We start from the raw sequence: 22271 nt of genomic DNA, 5'->3' as shown, positions 1-22271 counted from the left end.
TCTGCTTGAGGAAGAGAGGATCCTGGCCCTTCCTGAGTCCTGACACCCAAAGCAGGGCCTGCAGGTACCTAGTCTCCCTCTCAGCAACATGGGGCTTACTTTACTGATTAAAGAAAATAAAACGTGCTGTGCCATTATTTTTTATAACAGCATCAGTGTTTGTAATTTAACAAAGTATGTGTGGTACAGAAAGTGTGTATTTCAGAAAGTGATTTTCTGCACATCTGGGGAAAAAATTGCCACACTATTCCACTTGAAGTGGGTGAAGGTCTGTCACTTACAACACCCCCTGGGGTCCCACTTATTCTTTAATAATGCTGCTCCTAAATTCACTTCTCTTGAGATTCTTAAGGCCAGATTTTTTAAGGAACTAGTTCCTAGGGTCCAGATATCAACTGACTAAGTCAATAAACAAAGGTTCAGTATTGTGTATAACATCTTAATTTTTTACCAGAAAATTTCACCTTCTAACTCTTGCACTTCCTCAATCCGATATATCTCAATCATTTATTACTTGACTTTTGTCAAAACCTCCTATCTTCTCTTCCAAAAATGCTTCTCCACACTTGTTAAACTTCTTACACACTTCTTGTATTGTCTTCCTAAACTGTCATTAAATTTTTCCAGGATCAGGTTTTTTCTTTTCTAATTCAGTTAATTAGGTGTTAGAGAAGACTCTTGAGAGTCTCTTGGATTGCAAGGAGATCCAACCAGTCCTGGGTGTTCATTGGAAGGACTGATCCTGAAGCTGAAACTCCAATACTTTGGCCATCTCATGCGAAGAGTTGATTCACTGGAAAAGACCCTGATGCTGGGAGGGATTGGGGGCAGGAGGAGAAGGGGACGACAGAGAATGAGATGACTAGATGGCATCACCGACTCGATGGACATGAGTTTGGGTAAACTCGGGAGTTGGTGATGGACAGAGAGGCCTGGCATGCTGTGATTCATGGGGTCGCAAAGAGTCGGACATGACTGAGCAACTGAACTGAACTGAACAGAAGTACAAGAAAAAACCTAGTATATATAAGATACATCTGCAGTTCAGTCATCCACTGGGAGTCATGGGATCTATATCCTGCAGATACAAGGAGACTTATTGTATCCTTACAATCATCTCTATCTTCTTGGTCTCCACATTTATTATTCAGCCCTAGTATATAGGCAAAAGCCATGCTTTATATGCCTTACCTATACCACAGTTCCTATTCTTTTATCCAGAATTATCATGTTAAAATATTACTCTGAATGCTTAGAATCCACAACTCAGAACAGCATTAATGTTTCTTTTACATAATTAACCCATAAGGAACTAGAAGTCCTCCATTGAAATGGGGAAAAAGAGAACAGTGGGACTTTTACAGCACCTACACAATTTTCAGGATGGCAACACATCTTTGAAAAATAACAGTGATGGACAGTTATGTTAGATTCTTTTCATTTTTTATTAATTTTAGCACAAACAAAAGAAGCAAAATATTTAAAGAAATTTATGTTCTTTAGAAAGGGTGTTGGTTTAACACCAACAGAAAAATGATGAATAAGCTCTGAGTTTTCATTTCTCTTTTTTCCTCTTACTCTCAGGGTAGGCTGAAAAACAAAAGATAAATAGAGTTACTGTTTATAAAATGGCATGTGCTTTTTCAAATATATTCAAATGAATGCCAGATTGCTTCGATTGTCTTTCTAATTCCACCAATGAAAACAATTCAAGCCTGTCCTGGACTCATGGCAGTTGAATTCTTCTGCTGGGCAAGGGGAAAGGACAGAGCAATAAGGTTTGTAAAGTCCTCTCTTCGTCATGATGTCAATCAGGGTTGAACATTGTAACACCAGCTTTTCATCATTAATTCTCAGAGTCATTTACTGAACAACAACTCTTCTTTGGCCACACCATGCAGCACAGCTTGCGTGATCTTAGTTCCCTAACCAGGGATCGAACCTGTGTCCCCTGCCGTGGAAGTGTGGAGTCGTAACTGTTGGATCACCAGGGAATACCTGACACCTACTTCTTAACTAAGTTCATTACAAACAAAAAAGTTATCTTCTCAAAGTTAGACCTCTAGGAAGAAAATCTTGCCATTTAGGACTGAAACAAATCACATTTTGAAATGCCCACATTTGCAAAGATATGAAGCTGTTTTCTGTCCAAAATATAGGTATTACCATATAGGCAAAGAGCAAGTTAAAATCTAATAGTGGAATAAACATCACAGTCAGTTTGAAAAATATAAAAACACTTCATGCTAAAGAACAGTTGGGCAACTTCAAAAATGAAGTTCATTCTATTTTTTAATTTCCCCCACAACACTATACTAAGATGGGTTAAACACATTTATGTTCAAACATCTCAGTTTTAAAGTGAGCCTTTTTGTCATAAGAGAAATCCTGTTAAGACTTAGCATCTTGACACATTAGAAACTTAGTAGCAAATTATTTACTTGTAGTAGAAGTTCACAAAAGGTAGACCTCTCATATTCGCCAATGAAATGAATTTGTTTTTTAGCTATTTGGTTGAACCATGTGAAATCATTGATATTCAACTGTTTTTGTACATTTGAAAACACACTTTGCATACAATTCAGCCTATTACCTACAGGATCCCATTGCTGAGCCAGTACTTAGTAGAATGACTGCTTTCCATGTCACATTAGGGCAGAACAAGATAGTGGTTAATTCTCAAGCTTTGGTGTGAATTTTTAATTTTGGCTCCACCTCTCACTGATTGGATGGTCTTTGGGTAAATTACTTAACCTATACCTTGATCTATACTTTCCTTTTCTCATGTGCAAAATGGGAATAATAATGGTTTTCGACTCAGGCAACTATTTTGAGAATTAATGAAGTATATATACATATAATGAGTTTAGAATAGTGACTGGCATTAATCAGTTGATCTTTGCTATTTTAATAACTAGGGGCTTCTCAGGTAGTACTAGTGGTAAAGAACCTGCCTGCCAATACAGAAGACATAAAGTGACGCAGATCCAATCCCTGGGTTGGGAAGATTCACTGGAGGAGGAAACATCAACCCACTCTAGTATTCTTGCCTGGAGAATCCCTTGGACAGAGGAGTCTGGTGGGCTACAGTCCATAGGGTTGCAAAGAGTCGGACACAACTAAAGTGACTTAGCATGCATGCATGTATTATAATTACTTTTTATTTTAACAATTCTATTTACTTATTTATTTTTGGCTGTGCTAGCTCTTTGCTGCTCAGGCTTTACTCTAGCAGGGAGAAGGGGCTGCTCTCTAGTTGCAATGTGCAGGTTTCTCATTGCAATGGCTTTTCTTGCTGCGGAGCATAGGCTCTAGGGTGCATAGGCTTCAGTAGTTGTGGCACGTGGGCTCAGGAGTTGTGGCGCCCACGCTTTAGAGCACAGGCTCAATAGTTGTGATCCACAGGCTCACTTTCCGCAGCATATGGGATCTTCCTGGATCAGAGATTGAACCCATGTTTTCTGCACTGGCAGGCAAATTCTTTGCCCCTGAGCCACCAGGGAAGCCCTATATAATCACTTTTTTAAAAAAAATCTAAAGTATAGTTCCTGGAAGAGGGCATGGCAACACACTCCAGTATTCTTGCCTAGAGAATCCCCATGGACAGAGAAGCCTTGTGGGCTGAAGTCCATGGGGTCGCAAAGAGTCGGACACGACTGAGTGACGAAGCACAGAAAACTATAGTTACCTGAGATGCTTGTGGTCGTGTCGTGTTTAGGCTAAGGCTGCTTGAGTTGAAGCAACAAGTTTTGGACCCTAAATACAAAGAAATGACAGATATGGGGGAAATATTAGCACCACTGTTAGGATTTTTTAAAAGTAACATTTATACAGCCATTGGTGATTGCAAAGTAATTTTTTATATATCACATCCTTTAATAACAGTTCAGTACTAGACTCTCGCAGAGAGTCGGACATGACTGAGTGACTGAACTGAACTGAACTAGACTCTCTAAAAGGAGGCTCCCTGATATGCCTCCAAAGGAATAAAATACTGTCAAGTCCTAGAGGGAAATATTAAATGATTCACACACATAAATAGAAATTTCCCCTGTAACCTATAAAATCAACCATTCATATTCAACCAAATCGCAAATTACCATTTTCAAGAAAATGTTAAACTAAATTAAGTTTTGGTTTAATGATGTCTCTACCAAAAGATTTCAGGCTATAGAAATATTTCTGTCTAAATTCATAAACATACAACTTTGGAAACAGAATATTAAAACACAACTACAGTGCAGCAAGAGATTTTTTTAAAAAAAAAGTATTTCAGTCATTTGGTAAGACAATTGTATGAAGAATAAGATTCCTGTTCCACACACACATAATTTCTTTCAGGTACTTAAACCACTAACCCCTAGCTTGACCAAATGTGACAGCAAAGGAAATTAGACATATTAAAATGAAGACAAACAACTCCAGTACCTCCACAGCAAAGCAGGCCTCTTTGTCATCAGCTGCGCAGCACTTGTCTACAAAAGCCACAAAATTCCCCATAACGGCTTTCAGTTGTTCCTCTGTTGCCTTGGGTTTGTGTTTCAACAGCTCAACAAGTGCACTGCATTTGAATAAAAATAAAAAACAGGAAGAAATGCACTCACTGAAGAAAAATGGAGATGGTAAGAATGGTAGCAGTGTGGCTTCACATTCTAAGTTTTAGAGCCAGACAGCTCTGGATTTGAGGCCCAGGCTTACCATTATAAGCTTCAATATTCTCACTTGCATAATAACAATAAAATCCACCTTCACAGGGTTGGTGGAAGGATCAAATTAAGTAATCAATGTAAATTGCTCAACATTTGCAGTGTCAGTATATCTCAACCAATGGTTCTTCAGTAAATCACTGGAAAGGATGATGTCATTGCATTCATACGTTATCTGATTTGGGGAGTTATGCCATACTGAATTGCATAAATTTAAGAGCTAAAAATAATTCTTAAAAATGTACTTATCCTGGACTCCATTTAAAAAGTTTCTGAGAATCTTTCTCTTGGTATTTTGTAATCTGCCCCATTCAAAGTTAATAACAATCCTGACCCAGGGATTGAACCCAGGTCTCCTGCATTGCAGGCAGAGTTTTTAACTCCTGAACCACCAGGGAAGCCCTAATAATATAGAGGCCATAGGAAATAAAACTATCCAATTCAAAGGAGCTGGTGGTTCTCTTTCTTTGACATCTGCAGAGACAACAGGGCTGGAGAAAGAGTCATATGGGCACAGTAGGTTTTACAATATTACTTTAAAGTCTAGCTCCATGATCAGAAGCCACCAGAAGTAATAACAACTTCATGGTGCTCAATTTCTTGCAATTATAAACCCTGTGACCACAATAAGGAATCAAAGGATCAAGCCTCTGAACTCAAAATGCCAGATGTTTTTAATCCAAGTTCCATTCTCAAAAGTTAGATCTTAAGGGGCTGCCTTATCTGTAGGTCGACACAGAACAAACTGAAAATAACTTCATGCCCAGAATTAAACTCTCATATGATTTCTACTGACTAATTTGCTATCTACAAAAATGCATCAGCTAATTGTTCAGCTTATTCTACTGGACTAGCCTAAGAAATAATTCTGCTGCAGCTTTTATCTGCAAGATTATTCTGAATGGTTTGTAGGCAAGATGATGAGGTGTTTGGCTTTTTTTTTTCTTTTGCTAAGAAAACAAAAGTCTATCCATTTTATTCTTGACATTTTTATCTGCTTAACATGGCCAATACTTGTGTACGTCAGGTCTATAAGCACTATTTCAGAGAAAGCTGCTCGTTTACAGTTCTCACTATCAAGACTGCCAACACAAACAGTAATGAAATACTCCTCACGTTTGTTTCTTGATTTGCTTCTCAGTGTCGGAAAGTGTGCATATATCTGCATGGAAGGTGAACAATTTCTCATCAAAGGGCTTGGGGACATATGTTTCATCAGGTGTCAGAGCAGAGAAGCATGGCCGTCTGTTCACCAGTGACTCCGTGCAGCACTTCGTGACTTTTTCACTCACTGGTGTCTTCTCATGCAACACGCACAGCCGGTTCAGGATCAAGCCCAGCTACAAATAGGCAGAAACACAGACGCTCAAAGAAAGCGTAATAAAAAGTTTTCCATGAACTCCTACCTTCCACTGGACCAAAACAAATTCTATCTTTTAACTCACAACATTGAATCCAAGGTTGATTTGAGGCAACAATTTACCTTAGAACTACAGGTAAAAAGGGACTTTGAAAAATCTTCTCAGTTAAATATGTCTACATTTTAGGAATAATATATTTGAGAAGAGTCCTGAGATATGTGTTGGAGTAGGGAAGAAATAGTCTTCTACTGATACATTAGAGAAAAAAAACCCAAAAAGTAAACATTTAGAAAATGCAAGGATGGAACATTAAAAATTCATGAAATTTTTTCAAAACAATTTAGCACTTTTGGAATCTTATCTAAATCCTCTGATGGTCAAGATAATATAGGCAACCAAACCCTGGTTGCCACTACCATATAGACAATACACAAACACACACACACACACACAAGTGAAAGCAAGCACTTTCACTTGCTTCTGAAAGTTTCGTCAACATCTCAAGGCAAAAATTCATCCTTATTGACAGCTCTATTCTAAAAGACTCACATAGTCTTCAGCACAGGACAGTCTTTCTGATTCAGGCTTTTTACAACACTTAGAGCCCACTTTTCCTAGTTTTCTTGAGACCTCCACGAGAGTTGGAGTTGACACTTGGGGTACTTTCCTGGTGTAACGAACTATGAGCCTGTAACAACATAATCCATGTGTTTTCAGTCAGACAAGAAACTCTTTTTCTAACACATCAGGTCAAGCAGAGAACACTTAGCCAAAATCCACCAAGATGGTGTCCAGGGAAGACCTATTCCATTCGTAAACTGTCTTCATCTTCACATGGGCGGAATAATGTGGATGAAGAACTTGTCCTGAGCAACTAAGTAACCTAGCTTTGGATTCCACCTGTGCTATATAATCTTAGGAAAGTGGCTTACTTTATTATAATTCAGTGACATTAAAATACTTTTTAATTGCTTCTTTCTTTCAATTAAACCTACTGAGAGCTTAATACACATCAGCACTATCCTAAATTTGAAAGATATGGATGAATTTTCTCACCTAAAAACAGAAGGAAATGCACCTGACTCAAAAGGGATGGTGCAAGAACTAAATTAAAAGAAACAAAGTATGCAATCAGCCTGATATAGTATTTAGCATGTAACAATCATTTACTAAGAATGCTAATCACTACTGAAAGTCAATGTATGACCATAACCTACTCAAAGGAAGGGGCGATGTCTTGCTCATTGTTGTTATTCCAAGCACCTATAGCTAAAAAAGTGGTAACAGGTGTAAGCTGAAAAATAAATATCAACTAAATGATGTGCCCCTTCCTGTCTTAACTTTCACAGATAAGGCTTTATTTAATCAGAACATTAGTCTATCACCTTATTGAGCTACAGCCACTGAAGACTTATTTTCTGCTCTGTAAAGCATTGCTTTTATTTTTTTCACTCATAAATTATTTCTTAACTGTCAGACAGCATCCTCAGTTCCTATAACCCAATATTTGATATTTTTCCTCCCAGATTTGAGTCCAATTTTTTAAACTGCACTCAAATATAGGCTCTTCACCCCATCAACTATTTTATTTCATTTTCTCTGGTCTTTCTTAATCGAGAGTGATTAGAAATAAGAGTTTACTTTCAAAATTAAAACTTCTATGATAGGTGGTCTATGAATATCATCTTAAATATTTACTAAGTTGCCTAGAAAATCCCATGGATGGAGGAGCCTGGTAGGCTGCAGTCCGTGGGGTCACTAAGGGTCGGACACGACTGAGCGACTTCACTTTCCCTTTTCACTTTCACACATTGGAGAAGGAAATGGCAACCCACTCCAGTGTTCTTGCCTGGAGAATCCCAGGGACAGGGGAGCCTGGTGGGCTTCCGTCTATGGGGTCACACAGAGTCGGACACGACTGAAGTGACTTAGGAGGAGGAGGAGAAGTGAACAAGAAAAATTAGCCAGTAAGTAAATATACTTACACATTTTGGAATCCATACTCTCCAGTTTTTTCGAATAGTTCACAGTTTTGTTTGACTAAATTCTGAGGCTCATCCACAAGATGCTTAAGTTTGTCAAACTGAAAAAGAAAAGAATTGTGCTTACAACATTCTATATAAGGACAAGATGCAGGTTGTTTTTCACCCTTGTAGGTAGAATGAGATCCTTCCTCTTCTCTGCCCAAAGTCATGTAAATAGCTTTTTGATGCCAAATCTATTTTATGTCCACACTGTTTATTTGGTAAGACTGTATGAGTGATTAAGAACATTCAGACTCTGGAATGCAACTCCTAGTGTTTAAGCCAGGTCATCTGACTCATTTTCTAGTTGTGCAACTTTACTTCCCATCTCAAAGCTCTAGAACCCTCACTTCTAAAACGGAGATGAAGATGATACTCCCCTCAGAGAATTACTCTGTAAACCTCCTGAGCTCATGAAATTAAAACAGAGCCTGGGATATAGTAAAAACCTAATAAATGGTGGCTATGGGCTTCCCTGGTAGCTCAGTCAATAAAGAATTTGCCTGCAGTGCAGGAAACCTGGGTTCAATCCCTGGATCAGGAAGATCCCCTGAAGAAGGAAATAGCAACTCACCCCAGTATTCTTGCCTGGAAAATCCTATGAACAGAGGAGCTTGTGGGCTACAGTCCATAAGGTTGCAAGAATCGGACACGACTTAGCGACTAAAGCATGAAATCGCCACGTAATTATAAATACTCATTATTAAACCATCTCTGCAGTTGGATCCCGAGCTCTCTGAGATAAGAGATTTTGTCTTGGTCATCAGTTCTTGTGTGGCACTTGACATATAGCCAGTTTCTAGATAGAGGAAACAATGACTTTCCTCTGATTCTTAAGTTTGAAAACCACTCTATGTACTGCTGCTGCTGCTAAGTCGCTTCAGTCGTGTCCAACTCTGTGCGGCCCTATAGAGTGCTAAATATCTCAAACACGAGCTATTTGCTAAATATTTGCCGTTGCTGTTGTTCAGTCGCTCAGTCGTGTCTGACTCTTTGTGATCCCATGGACTGCAGCACACCAGGCTTCCCTGTCCTTCACTATCTCCCAGAGTTTGCTCAAACTCATGTCCACTGAGTCAGTGATGCCATCCAACCATCTCGTCTTCTGTCACCCCCTTCCCCCTCTGCCCTCAATCTTTCCCAGCATCAGGGTCTTTTCCAATATGCTAAGATCTTATCTTAGCATATCTAAATATGCTAAAAATCCTTGAAGCAGATTTCTTCTCCTTATTTAATTTCCTTTAAAACCATTCCTAAACTGTTTCAAAAGAGATTTGAAAATATTCTACATCAATAGATTTCACTATCTTCCCCAAGATACTAATTCTTGATGATTTAATAGAATTTGAAAACAGGTTAACCTTCTTTATATCTAAGTTAAATTTCTTTTAATTAACATTTAAATTTACCTTATTTTGTTCTCAGGAGTCTAAAAAGGGAAAAAATGCATGGTCAAGATTTTGTAAAATTAAGAGAGTACTGTCTTTGATCTTTCTTTTTTATTGAAGGTTATTATTCCTATAATGTTTACAGGCACAGAACTGAAATCATCTTAAGAAGAGATCTACAGTGCATAATATAACAATCTGGCATCAATTTTCTTTCCTATTATTGGAATCATCAACCAAAGAGTTACATATTTTCCTTCCAGAAACTTACCACTGTGGCATAGCATGCAGGCGGATCATCTTTGGCACAGCACTCCTCCAGTGTGGTTTCATACCCCTTGGCAAGTCTCAATAGCAGTGAGACAGAGTACTCAGGATGCCTTCTTGCATATTCATACAAAAACCTAATTAAGATGATAATAAAATAGATTTTGTTGGACAGATGAGCAAGAAAAACCACATCATTAACCACAAAAGTAAATCGTATCCTAAAGGTTTGAATTGGACTAAACCCTGTTCAGTCAAGGACCAAGGGCTTGAAGATTCAGAGTTAAAGCTATCAAATCCAGACTCTACCACTTGTTTTATTATATCTCCTTAGGTGACTTATTACAATTTTGGTTGTTTGGTTTCCTTGGTTTCCTCCTCTGTGGAATGGGGATGATAATAGTATGTCTCAGAAGGTGAACTGTGAGAAATACAAGATATAATCTATGCAAAATACACGCTGTTGGGCACATATTGTTTAATGAATGACACTTGCTACTATTAGGTACATCTTGTCTGATTTGGACTACACTTCAAAAATGTTCTGACAGATAACTAGAGATGTATTCTTAATTTTTTTCTTCTATGTATGAATAAATTCTTTATGGGTATGTAATTTTATGAAAGATTTAGTGCACAGGATACTATAATTGAGCAATAAAAATTTAAAGTTTATCACCATACTTACTGATTTTATATAATCATTGATTTTGTCATTTAATTGTATGCTGCCTTGCATGCTACTGGACTCTGGTCTTTTCAACCTAATCTGACTCATTTTCATTTTAAAGCACCTGGTAACAGATTCCATACTTTATAGTTCTTTGCTGGCATCAGATAGATAGATAGATATAGAGGCATAAAGATGTATTACATATATTCACACATATATAAGTTCTAGAAATACACTTTGAATGAATGCATGAATGAATAATATATATAATTTACATGTAAACAAAATATTTCTACATGTATTTCCAGAAATATTCTTAAGAAGTCAGGAATGGGAGTAAAAATAAATTTTTATTATTACATTGTACTCTATTGATAGAGCATCTGCCATAAGCATGTATTATTTTATGACAATTTTTTAAAATCAATTTTTCCAAAAATGTTTAAAAGCCGGAAGAGGAAAGAATAAAGAAACATTGCAGGCAACGTGAAAATTGTAGCAATTCCAAAGGAAAGCCTAGAGTAAGTTCCTAAATTTTGAGATCATATAAAATTATGAAAGGATCATTTCTTATCCACTTACGTGCCCAGGAAGGCATCTTTTGCTTCCTGATAGTTTTTGCAAACCTCCTTATCTTCAGCAAAGTCAGCAGTTAATGGGGGCAGGTTTTCAGGCACAGCATCTTTTTCTATCTCAGCAATACAGTGGGATTTTTCCAACAAAGGCTTATCACAGCATTCCTTCAGTTTACTGGAGATTGCATCTTGATTATCACATATGTACTTGATAAGATCTGCCTACAATCAAGTAGGTGAATAGTGTTCAGTGTAAACTGACATTCCTGTGCTTCATCCCCAGACTTTTACTATGTTGACAGAACACATTCATTGTGTTCTAAGACCATATTTATAGCAACGTGCTTTCTGTGAACATTTTCAGTCTGTGCTGCTAAGCCTAGAGGCACAGATAGAACTACTAAAACATGATTGGAAAAAAACTCGTCTTAATTGGGGCTCATGTCAGTTATTTATTAGCTTTATATTCCTACTTTTAAAACACTTAAGATTTTAAACAAAAAATCAGTAGTATTTTTCTAAATATCCCCCCAAATTAAGTGCAGGCATCTTGAAACCAAATAACCAAATAAAGTGATAGAGATTTTTGAAATATTAGTCAAGATCATGGTCACAGATCTCACTTACAGATGTAAAATATCTGCCTTAAAGTTTTCAGAAAGTGTCCTGAGAGGTTAGGATTCTTGTATTTTGTCAATTTGAGGGGAAAAAAAAGATATCATTCCAAATATTTGTATTTTTAACATAGGGTGTTAATTAAGAGAGAACAAAGAGGGAAAAATTACGTAATTTCCAAAGCTCTCTTCAGGTTCCAGCCTTTCTCCAACTCCTCCCATCTCCTCAAAAAATCTTAGAAATCTACCTTTGTGACTGTCCTACTTCAGCTTTAAGAATTTGATCTCAGAATTTGAATGAAAGGGATTACAAATTTTAAATGAGTTTATTAGATCATTTAGTGAATAGGATATCAGAGAGAAAGAAAGAAAGAGGGAGAGAGGGAGGGCAGAAGTAAGGGAAACAGGCAAAGGATTGAGTAGACCGAGCAGAGAAAACAGTCTCAAACCACTCTCAGTTGTTCTGATGCTGAACAAACTGATTCTACCAACTTAGGCAAGTATGTTACCATAAAGCATACTGAGGATTCTTTACCCTGTCATCTGCACATTCAAGTACGTCACCATGGCAGCATTCCTTGTGGACTTTTGTGACATCTGTCACTATCTTGGTAATCTCTGTAAAGTCAGCCTTGGGAAATCTCTGGCTCAGGCGAGCTACTGCCCTAAAAAGAAAATTCTCCCATCAAAATATTATTAACAGACATTTTATGTGAAAGCACTAGAAAAATACTACACATAACTAAAAAATTTAGGTTCAGTACTCTTGCCTGGAAAATCCCATGGACGGAGGAGCCTGGTAGGCTGCAGTCCATGGGGTTGCTAAGAGTCGGACACAACTGAGCGACTTCACTTTGACTTTCCACTTTCATGCATTGGAGAAGGAAATGGCCACCCACTCCAGTGTTCTTGCCTGGAGAATCCCAGGGACGGGGGAGCTTGGTGGGCTGCCGTATATGGGGTCTCACAGAGTCGGACACGACTGAAGCGACTTAGCAGCAGCAGCAGCATTACTAATTCTGAACCAAATGTTAGAGCAAAATGTTTCCTTAGGGCAGCATGTATGGAGGTTATTCATGAAAACAGAAATCAAAGAGGGATTCTAAAAAAGGCAACATGCTGAGAGGCCCCAGGTTTAGAGCCCAGGAATGACTTCCCGATCTGGCTTTATAGCTTAATAATCGTGTGACCCGTTACTTAGCCTCTGTGAGCTTCAGTCCCCACAGAGTCACGACAACATGCTAAATCAAAGCATTGTTGTGAGGATTAAATGAGATAATCGATATGAAAGCATTTTATGAACTGGGAAATGCCATACAAATTCCAGTTACCCCTTCTTTAAATTATTAACCAAAGCACATTCTTCCTGACTTCTAAAAGTCTCTGAGAAAACAAATTTTGTTAAGTTCTACAAAAATTAGAGACTTTGATTCAGCGTACTTTTACCAAGAAAATGATTCAGCATAATCTCTATACTCATTGATAAGATGTAAAACCTAATATCCACAAGCTTTCTCAAATGATTTCAGAGTTATTGAAAACAGATAAAAGACACTTCTTCCCCAAAACCAATGATACCCCGTTTAACTATGTATCATTTCATGTTAGGGTTGTTTTGTTTAGTGATTTTGTTGATGGTAGGGATGACAGGCAAGACAGTTCAAGTCACAGTTTCTTGAGAGCTTCCAAAATGTCTGTTTTCAGTTTATTTTCTGTCCCATGTTGATTTATTATTAACTAGAAAGTAAAGGATTGGTGGCGGGGATGGCAGGGGATTACAAAAGGGATTCCTTGGTTTGAATATTGAAGGATGCTTCTAGAGCTAGCTAATAATATCAAAACAGAGGCCCAGGCAAAAACAAGAGATTAAGAGCAGAACTGGTGCTACCAGAAAATGAAAAGAAACTTTGATGACTGAAATTAGTTATCAGAACATAAAAAGACAAGCAGACACCTTCAGATAATTGGCTGGAGGGATGGAGAAGAGATAAAATTAGATAAAAGACCCTGAATATAGATCTATAAAAACAGTGGATTATTATACTAAGATCACAATCATTAAATGCCCACATACATGGGCATTTAAACACCTGCCCTGGAAGAACAAAAAAGTTGTCCTCTAAATTCTCTGACTACTTAGGAAAAAAAAGGTTAAAAATAATGACAAATTGTCTTTGATGCTCTGGTTTTCATCTCTGTCAAATTTCTACCTTTTAGACAACCAAAAAGATGTATGTGAAAGCACCGTGTAAAATGACATATGATGTACAATTTTGTGAACTGAACCATCATTTCCATCATGAAAAAGATGCAAACTAAATTTAACATACCATGCTTTTAAAGCTCTTTCCCCGAATTTTTGAATACTGGCACACCTGAATCTCTGTGTGGCAGATGAAGCCAGTACTTTTTCTTTCATAGTTTCAATCTGCAAAAAGAAATAATTTGAGGAACATTAGAAAAGAAAATATATGTGCAGACTACCCCTTCTTGAGCTCAGATGAGACTATGCCAAATTAAATCTTAAATACAAAATTTAAACCTCAATTCCCAAGTATTCATTATTGGCAAATAATTATTTTGTTCTATAGAAAGAGGAAAAGTCAGTCTGGTCATAGTGGAAACTCCAGGTGGTTAAAAACCAGTGTAGAGGTATTGCCAGGGAAAAGGGAATGAAAAGGAAAAGTAGAACAGTGTACACTAATATCCAAGGGAATAGAACTTTGCTGACTTCTTAATTTTGCACATAATGCATTTAAATCCTTCCTCCACCAATTCCCATAACATCAATAAACTCCCTAGAAAAGAGAATGCAGTGTAAATATTTATGGGATGAATCAATAAAACTAGGATTCTAGATGCAGTTAAATTCTCCCCCACTTTGAATTCCCCCCCAGTTAAAAAAAAAAAAGCCTCATGAAAAGAGAAACAAAAATGGTGTCCTCTTACTGTGCAATTTAAATGAGTTTCTGCATTTCACTATAGCAACTAGCACTATAGAAAGAGGCAGGATATTTAAACGCATACACAGTGGTTCCCTCTATCAGATCCACTTAGCAAATCTTATTAGAAGAAGGAAAGTGGAAGTCATAGCTCTTCAAAAAGGGTGAAAAGACATAGCCCTTAGTGAAAAAGACATAGCCTTTCAAAAAAGGTGAAAAGATCTTTGTTTGGGGGAAAGAGGGAGGAGTTTAAACCATGTAAAGAAGTTTCTGCTGGAGGCTTCGGTTTCCTAAATTTTCCCAAAAATGAGGTTTGATTATGAATTGGTTCTTCTCTTCTTCCTGAGGAATACCTTTGGTAGCAGGCAGGCACCTTTATCTTCAGCTTGGCAGCATTCTTGAAAAACTCCACTATATTTATTAGCATAGTAAAGGAGTTCTGGTGCATAAAAGTAGGGATGTCTTCTGGAAACTTCATATAGGTACCTAAATTTTTAAACAAAAAAAAACAGTCACTTTTCTATAGCGGGAACAAATGCATAGCAGGAACATTTGCAATCTACCTTCTCCCCAGAGCCTTCAAAATTCAAAGACTTCTAATTAACCAATTAAGCTCAGTTTGCAAATGATGAACTTGCCTTTGTCATTCTTTAAGTCAGTGAAAAGGTTAAACTCATACATATATATATACATATAAATATACATGCATGCATAAAATAGTTTAATTTCAGTGATATGTTATTGACTAATTTGAAATAAATTCTGAGAATGCTAAATATATACATATATCTTTATAATATCTTAATATATGTCAACTTCAATTATTTTCATACATATCATATCCTGTTCTGCAAAAGATCTTTGATCGACTATTTCATCATGTAGAATGTTGTAGTATGTTATTTACTACGTAAATTACTTATTTACTACATAAATAACATAATAAATATGCTATTTCTTTGAAAATTGTCATTAGAACAAAAACTTAAAGTCTTAATGTTGATAATAATTTTCATAATAGTAATTGTTATAGTGAATCTTGACTTATTTCAGAATTTTTAATTTTGAAGCTTAAAAATCTGATTACTTACTTTCCCCAAAACTTCTTTTCATCTGCCTTAAACTCGGCACACAGAGTATCAGGGTCTGGTTTCAATTTAGGGAGGTCTGGGCTATCATCTTTGTGTTTCAGGAAGCATTCATTTCTTTCAGGCTCTTGTTTCTCACAGCAGTCGGCCATGTCACCATAGGTTTCGCGAAGGGATGCAACTTTACACAGTTCATCTCCAAAGAGAGTGTGCTACATGGAAGAGAACAGGCTTCAAATTGCTGAGCAGCATTTTATTTTCCTTATACCCAAAGAATAGTACAAGAAATTAATATCTTGGTAAACCTTGGTTAGTACGTCCTATAAAAATCCACTTTTTTTCTCAGAGAGTTTCCCTTGATTTGACCATCTATGGGTGATTACCATAAGAATTAAGCATCACACTATTACTTATAGTGGATAAAACAGAAGGGCAAAAAGAATGCCATTAAGGAATGAACAGAACTCCTGTTTCCACCTGAGGCTAAAGGCCAGGAGAGAAATCATTAAAGTAAAAACTCAAGGGAAATTATCCTCTTAGCAGCAATGAATTCACATTAGGGAGGACAGTGTTCAGATAGTTTCTCATTTGATCTGCTCGTTTTAGAGAGGTCCAAATTTTTAGTAGAAACCATCCGAAACTGAGGAGTGACACAGTCTACTATATATTAATTGTTACTGCATTAGAATATAATTTTTTTATTCTGGAACTATTTGCCTCAATGCACAGTCCCTTAAATGAGTCCTTTCTGTATCAATTAATTTTGATTGTGAAAGTAACTATAACTTCAGGGGAAATAGGCTCAAGACAAAATTTATTAATTTCTTTTAAAATATATTTTTAAAAATTCATATTTAGAGTAATATTATTGTGGGTAGTTAAAGAACTGATTCTGCCTTGAGGCAGAAGTACATATAGAGAAAAACAAGAAGGAAGCCTTCTGTGATAAACAAAATATTGCCTTGTCCCAAGAAAGGTATATATAAAGTGGTAAGAGAAATATAGACCTATCTTTGTATTAAAGATCTATCTGATGATATCACAAGTTCAAAGTCCTGATCTTTTATTGTATGTAAAAATATGAATATCCCTAAAATGAGGAATACATAGCCATACTGTTGTTTTTACCTAGATAACAAGGTAAAAACTATCCTATCATTATTAGTGTCTAAGAAGAGAAATTTAACTTTAAATTTAAAAAAAGAAACTTCTAAAAATAAAAAATTTTCAAAAACACTATGACTTTTGTGTGTGGCTTCAGTAATGAAATGTTTTTTTAAAACTGGGAGTACACTAGAATATCTCTATCATCAAAAAAATGCTATACCCCCTTTTGAGTGTTGCTTATAAATATAGTCTTTGATAATAATTGAGAAAACTAAAATGAGAAATTTTTACTTTTTAAACATTCAGGATTATGTTACAGAAGAAATACCATTCAAAAATCAGAATACACTTACAAGTGACTTTTCACAGCCTGCATGTGACTCATCAGCAACACATGTCTTTGCAAAGTCAGTTAGTTCCTTCACTAGTTTTACATGTTCGTCAAATGGACACTGCTGGAGATACTGAGAAAAGGCAATCAGCACCCTGAAATAAAGAACACAAAAAAATGTAGCATAATAAAATTTTAATATATACTGGTTTGCTATGTTAGAAAACAAATCATGTGTCTGTATATGTTCTCTGTTTTACACTTCTTTCTCACGATTATTCAGAGATCCTATTGACATCAGCTGTGATCTGAGGCCTAATCAGGTATATGTGGCTTTCTAAGCAAACAGGATGTATAATTCCACCATGTTTAAATATATGTGTGTGCAGGTCAAGATATGCATACTATCACATCATCTATGTGAGCAAGCAAGCAAAATGTATTCTAAATAGACCTGTTGTTAACCAGGGCTTTACACAGGTCCTTCAACTATTTAAAACAAAAATCACACATATATACACAAATATCTTATTTAATCAGGCAATAGGATGAGACAGACTTTGAAAAATGAGCTATTTCCTCACCTTTCACTAGATTAAAAAATATTCAAATTGTCTCAAAAAAACACAGAAATATTTGCTGGGTAAGAATTTAGTAAACGAGTTGTGAAAGGAGTCATACAGTAAAATGTTTTCTACCATGTAGCTTATATAAGAGTTCCAGATCTACACTGTCCAAACAGTTTTCATTAGCCACAAATGACAATATATATTTTAAAAAATTAAAATTAAATACTGTTTAAATTTTTGATCCTCAGTTGCAATTGCCATATTTAAAGTCCTCAATGGCCACAGTGGCCAATGGCAACTATATTGGTCAACACTGATACAGAATATTGCCATTGATGCAGAAAATCCTATTGGAGAGTACTGTTCTACAGTCTTTGATGACGGGACTACAAGGACTTCAAAATTGCAACAACACTATTAGAAACATTAAATTTGACTCTTCAATATTTTAACTTACAGGCCTTGGAAATGGTCTTCTCCCAAATCTTTAAACCGATGAGCAATCTCACTCTTGTCTGGGGGGAAAAAAAGATTTGCTTTGAATTCTGAAGAAACAACTGGTTACGATATTATTTTTTATGTTTCTCTCCATTTGACTTGGGTATTCATTTGCTCCAAGATATTGAGCTCTGATTCCCATCTTAAGATGATGATGAAATATTTCTTCTGCATTTAAGCAGAAGAATTATTTAATCACCAATGATACTACTTGAAAAATCATTAAAGTTATTACATATTTATAGCTTTATATTCAAACTTGGATAAGCTCTAATGCTCTTGCAGTGTCTATTAACTGAGAGGATAGTCCAAAATGGAAAATATAAATACAAGTTCTATTTATAAGATTAAAATCACAAATTTTGTAATTTTTATATAAATTAAAGTACAGCGAATAGGCCTTTGGAAACTTGGATTTTTAAATTCTATTTTCAACTGTATTCTGTGAAGTTTAAGTCACTCTGCAGAAATTCCTTCATGTGCAATAGGAAATTATAGTTACTAAACAATTCTCACTATTCTTTTTTCATCTAGGATGTTAGAAACATATTAATAAGGTATCTTCCTAAGGGTTCACAAATACAAAATAAAGTAACAGTCTAAAAATAAATGCTAAAGGAAAACTTTCTTCATTAACGATTCAGGGTTTACTGAAACATTCTTATCTAGGAAAGAAAAGTTGAACAATTGAAAAATAGAATTCTTACGTGTATCTCGACGAAACACACCCCTGGAATAAGCAGAGCTGAAGAGAAGGAGAAGGGAAATAAAAGACACCCACTTCATTGTGCCAAAGTTTTGTGGGGTTAGATAAGATAGAAAAGATAGTATGAATAGAGGGAAATCAGCACTAATATACTTCTTTAGCCAATAATTGTAGATTATTAACTAGACTCATCTTTGTATTTCATTGGTTCATAAGTGATTACAAAATTCATAGCATTCTTGCCAAAAAATTTGTTTGACTGAATCTCTTGTGTATGTTTGCCATCTGGAACTGGTTTTTCCACAAGACCTTGTCAATTCAATAGTTGTGTAAAACACCTTATCAAATTTTACATAAGAGTTTAAATGATTTGTACCATTACTGTGTTCTCTATCTGTGATTTACTATTTGAACATTTTAGTTTTCAATATTTTCAAAAATTTGACCAAACCAATAACTTAGCTTGGAAATAAGCTATATTAAAAGAGTTAATTTCTGAGCCACCTATGGCTGATTCATATTGATGTTTGATGGAAAACAACAAAATTCTGTAAAGCAATTATCCTTCAATTAAAAATAAATTAATTTTAAGACATTAAGCTCTTAATTGTATTATTACTAATTCAAAGGATACTTTAACTGATAAATAATGAAAGACGTACACATACACACACTTCAGTGATTTAATGTCTTTTCATTCTTCTGAAACTGTTCTGTCTGAAAAAGCTAATGTTTTGGTTGCAAATTAAGGAAAAGCTGTAGCAACAATAACAACTAAAATGGATATACATTTTCATCTCAGCTCTGGCCCACGTGTGATTCAGTCCCTGGAGCAAAGTACTTAGAGGAAATGTGGGTATTGCCCATGAAGCTTTCCAATAAACAGACATGGGGAAGAAAATGGACACAATGGCTGGAGCCATCACAATATACACAAGACAAGATGAGCCTGATTATCCCTTTAGTGGTTATAAGAATCCTAGATCTTCTTTACTAGGCATCATATCCTTTCCATCCCTATTTCACACTTTTTTTTCCTCTTTCTCTTTTAATAAAAACTCACATAACATTTTCTTTAATGTTATCTTAAATTTCAGAATAAATTTAATTTGGGGACTAAAAAAAAAGCTACACAAAGATAATTTTTCAAAAATGTTTTTTCAAAGTTCCTTCCTTATTCTCCCCATCCAAGATTTGATCTCTACCTCTGAAAAATTATTTTCTCTGCCCTTTTGCTCTAAAGATGAACTATGGATTTCAATCAGTAGGAAAATTTACTTTCTCTGATAATACTTTCTCAAGCTCCAATTATTATCAATCCAGATATTTCACTTAATTAAATAACTGAGTCAATCAAAACTGTCAGTCATGTTGCCCTATGGCACATATAAGCACAGAGGCTAGTAAGTACTTAAGCATTATTTTTCCTATTCAGTCGTATGAGGCAAGAAATACACTTTCTATGATCTTATTTTATTTTCAGGACACAAATTAAGTAATCAAGCACAGAAAAGGAGATAATAGAAAAACAAGTGATAGATATTTAGATACATGACAGAGATGGATAATACACATATAGATGATTGCTGGCTAGCTAGAGCTGATGAAAGTTTTTTTTTAATAGGTTAAGGGAGTTCTGAAGAATAGAGCCAAACATGTCTTTCTGGCCGTAGCTGAACAGAAATAAATTAATATCTGCCTTTGAAATTATTTCCACTGGAGAAAAACATTTCTTTAAAGTCTGAAAATGTATATTGTAAAAGGAAAAAGGAAACTATGATAATTTTCTAAATAAAAATATAACGCCTTTGGGGGTAAATTATGGCATTTTTACTTGAAGTCAGTATTAAACCCTGGCCTTTTCCTTAAAATGCATCTTCTGGGAAGACTTGATCAAATACACAGTCCTTATCATTGGACGTAATTGTGTTACTAATTCCCAAAATAAGGCCTTTGTCATTCAAACATGTACTTTGTGCATATTTTTTGTTTAGAAAATGAAAAGAATATTAGTTTCTCCACCTACTTTGCACTATAATACTATATTGAAATATAATGGTAATACAGAAAACAAAAAAATTCATTATGATTCTGGAAACTTAAAATTGATATTCCTATATTTAATGAAAATCTCATAGTTTTCCAATAAAAACTGAAAACACCTGAATCTTTCTTTATAGTATCAATAATGGATTTTCTATGTGTGTATCCTTTTGAACAATTAGCAGATGCATGAGAAATTAAATATTTAATTTTCAACATTATCTGCTTAAAATTTATCTTAATCAATCTTAATTAATAAGCAACAGTTCCCAAAATAAGGATACCTGTAGTCTTCTTTGATTAATTCTGCAGTTACATTCTAAACTGAGAAGAATAAAACTACATATTTGTTGGTTATTTCTAAAAATTCTCTTCTTTGAAGCTTTTAAACTCATATTTAGTTAATCATCAAAGGAATCTGGCATGGGAGTAAATGCAAATATTTAAACCAAGAATTATAAATATGGCTTAAAGAATCTAGTTTCTAAGTAAATAGGAAACTAGCTCCAATTTTTCAATGCTTTCCCATTTTTATGGAAGAAGTTTAGAGTGGTCAAGATTACTTCTGGACTTCCCTGTTAGTACAGAGGATAAGAATCCACCTACCAATGCAGGGGACACAGGTTTGACACCTGGTCCAGGAAGATCCCATATACAGCCGAGCAACTAAGCCCATGCATGACAACTACTGAGCTGGTGCTTTTGAGCCAAGATAATCACGATGGTGTGATCACTCACCTGGAGCCAGACATCTTGGAATGTGAAGTCAAGTGGGCCTTAGAAAGCATCACTACGAACAAAGCTAGGAATTCCAATTGAGCTATTTCAAATCCTGAAAGATGATGCTGTGAAAGTGTTGCACTCAATATGCCAGCAAATTTGGAAAACTCAGCAGTGGCCACAGGACTGGAAAAGGTCAGTCTTCATTCCAATCCCAAAGAAAGGCAATGCCAAAGAATGCTCAAACTACCGCACAGTTGCACTCATCTCACACGCTAGTAAAGTCATGCTCAAAATTCTCCAAGCCAGGCTTCAGCAATATGTGAACTGTGAACTTCCAGATGTTCAAGTAGGTTTTAGAAAAGGCAGAGGCACCAGAGATCAAATTGCCAACATCCACCGCTAAATCATGGAGAAAGCAAGAGAGTTCCAGAAAAACATCTATTTCTGCTTCACTGACTATGCCAAAGCCTTTGACTGTGTGGATCACAATAAACTGTGGAAAATTCTGAAAGAGATGGGAATACCAGACCACCTGACCTGCCTCTTGAGAAACTGTATGCAGGTCAGGAAGCAACAGTTAGAACTGGACATGGAACAACAGCCTGGTTCCAAATAGGAAAAGGAGTACATCAAGGTTGTATATTGTCACCCTGCTT

General features: G+C 35.8%; 1 protein-coding gene across 1 annotated transcript; it reads right to left on the bottom strand.

The window, feature by feature from the left end:
* Positions 1-1457: 1457 nt before the first annotated feature.
* On the bottom strand, positions 1458-18940 carry ALB (albumin). The gene is made up of 15 exons (XM_088836092.1): positions 18851-18940; positions 18103-18160; positions 17099-17231; positions 15642-15850; positions 14904-15036; positions 13939-14036; positions 12144-12273; positions 11002-11216; positions 9751-9883; positions 8053-8150; positions 6617-6755; positions 5823-6046; positions 4429-4561; positions 3689-3756; positions 1458-1590 (listed from the first exon to the last, which is right to left on the bottom strand). The coding sequence occupies exons 1-14, from the start codon at positions 18927-18929 to the stop codon at positions 3715-3717; spliced, it is 1824 nt and encodes a 607-aa protein (XP_088692218.1). The 5' UTR covers positions 18930-18940; the 3' UTR covers positions 1458-1590; positions 3689-3714.
* Positions 18941-22271: the final 3331 nt, after the last annotated feature.

Source organism: Moschus berezovskii, chromosome 5, assembly GCF_049115385.1.
Source record: "Moschus berezovskii isolate FMDL1 chromosome 5, NW_MosBer_1.0, whole genome shotgun sequence".
In the NCBI taxonomy this organism is placed as follows: Eukaryota; Metazoa; Chordata; class Mammalia; order Artiodactyla; family Moschidae; genus Moschus; species Moschus berezovskii.
The sequence above is the reverse complement of the archived record's forward strand: the minus strand, read 5'-3'. Positions and strand labels throughout refer to the sequence as shown.

What these genes read in the sequence shown, in the direction of transcription:
- ALB (XM_088836092.1), bottom strand. Translation starts at nt 18,929, where the DNA reads ATGAAGTGGGTGTCTTTTATTTCCCTTCTCCTTCTCTTCAGCTCTGCT. An exon ending in GAAGACCATTTCCAAGGCCT is followed by an intron (nt 17,232 to 18,102) that starts GTAAGTTAAAAT and finishes TCTTTATTTCAG; the next exon opens with GGTGCTGATTGCCTTTTCTC. An exon ending in CTGCATGCTATGCCACAGTG is followed by an intron (nt 8,151 to 9,750) that starts GTAAGTTTCTGG and finishes TTTCTTTTTCAG; the next exon opens with TTTGACAAACTTAAGCATCT.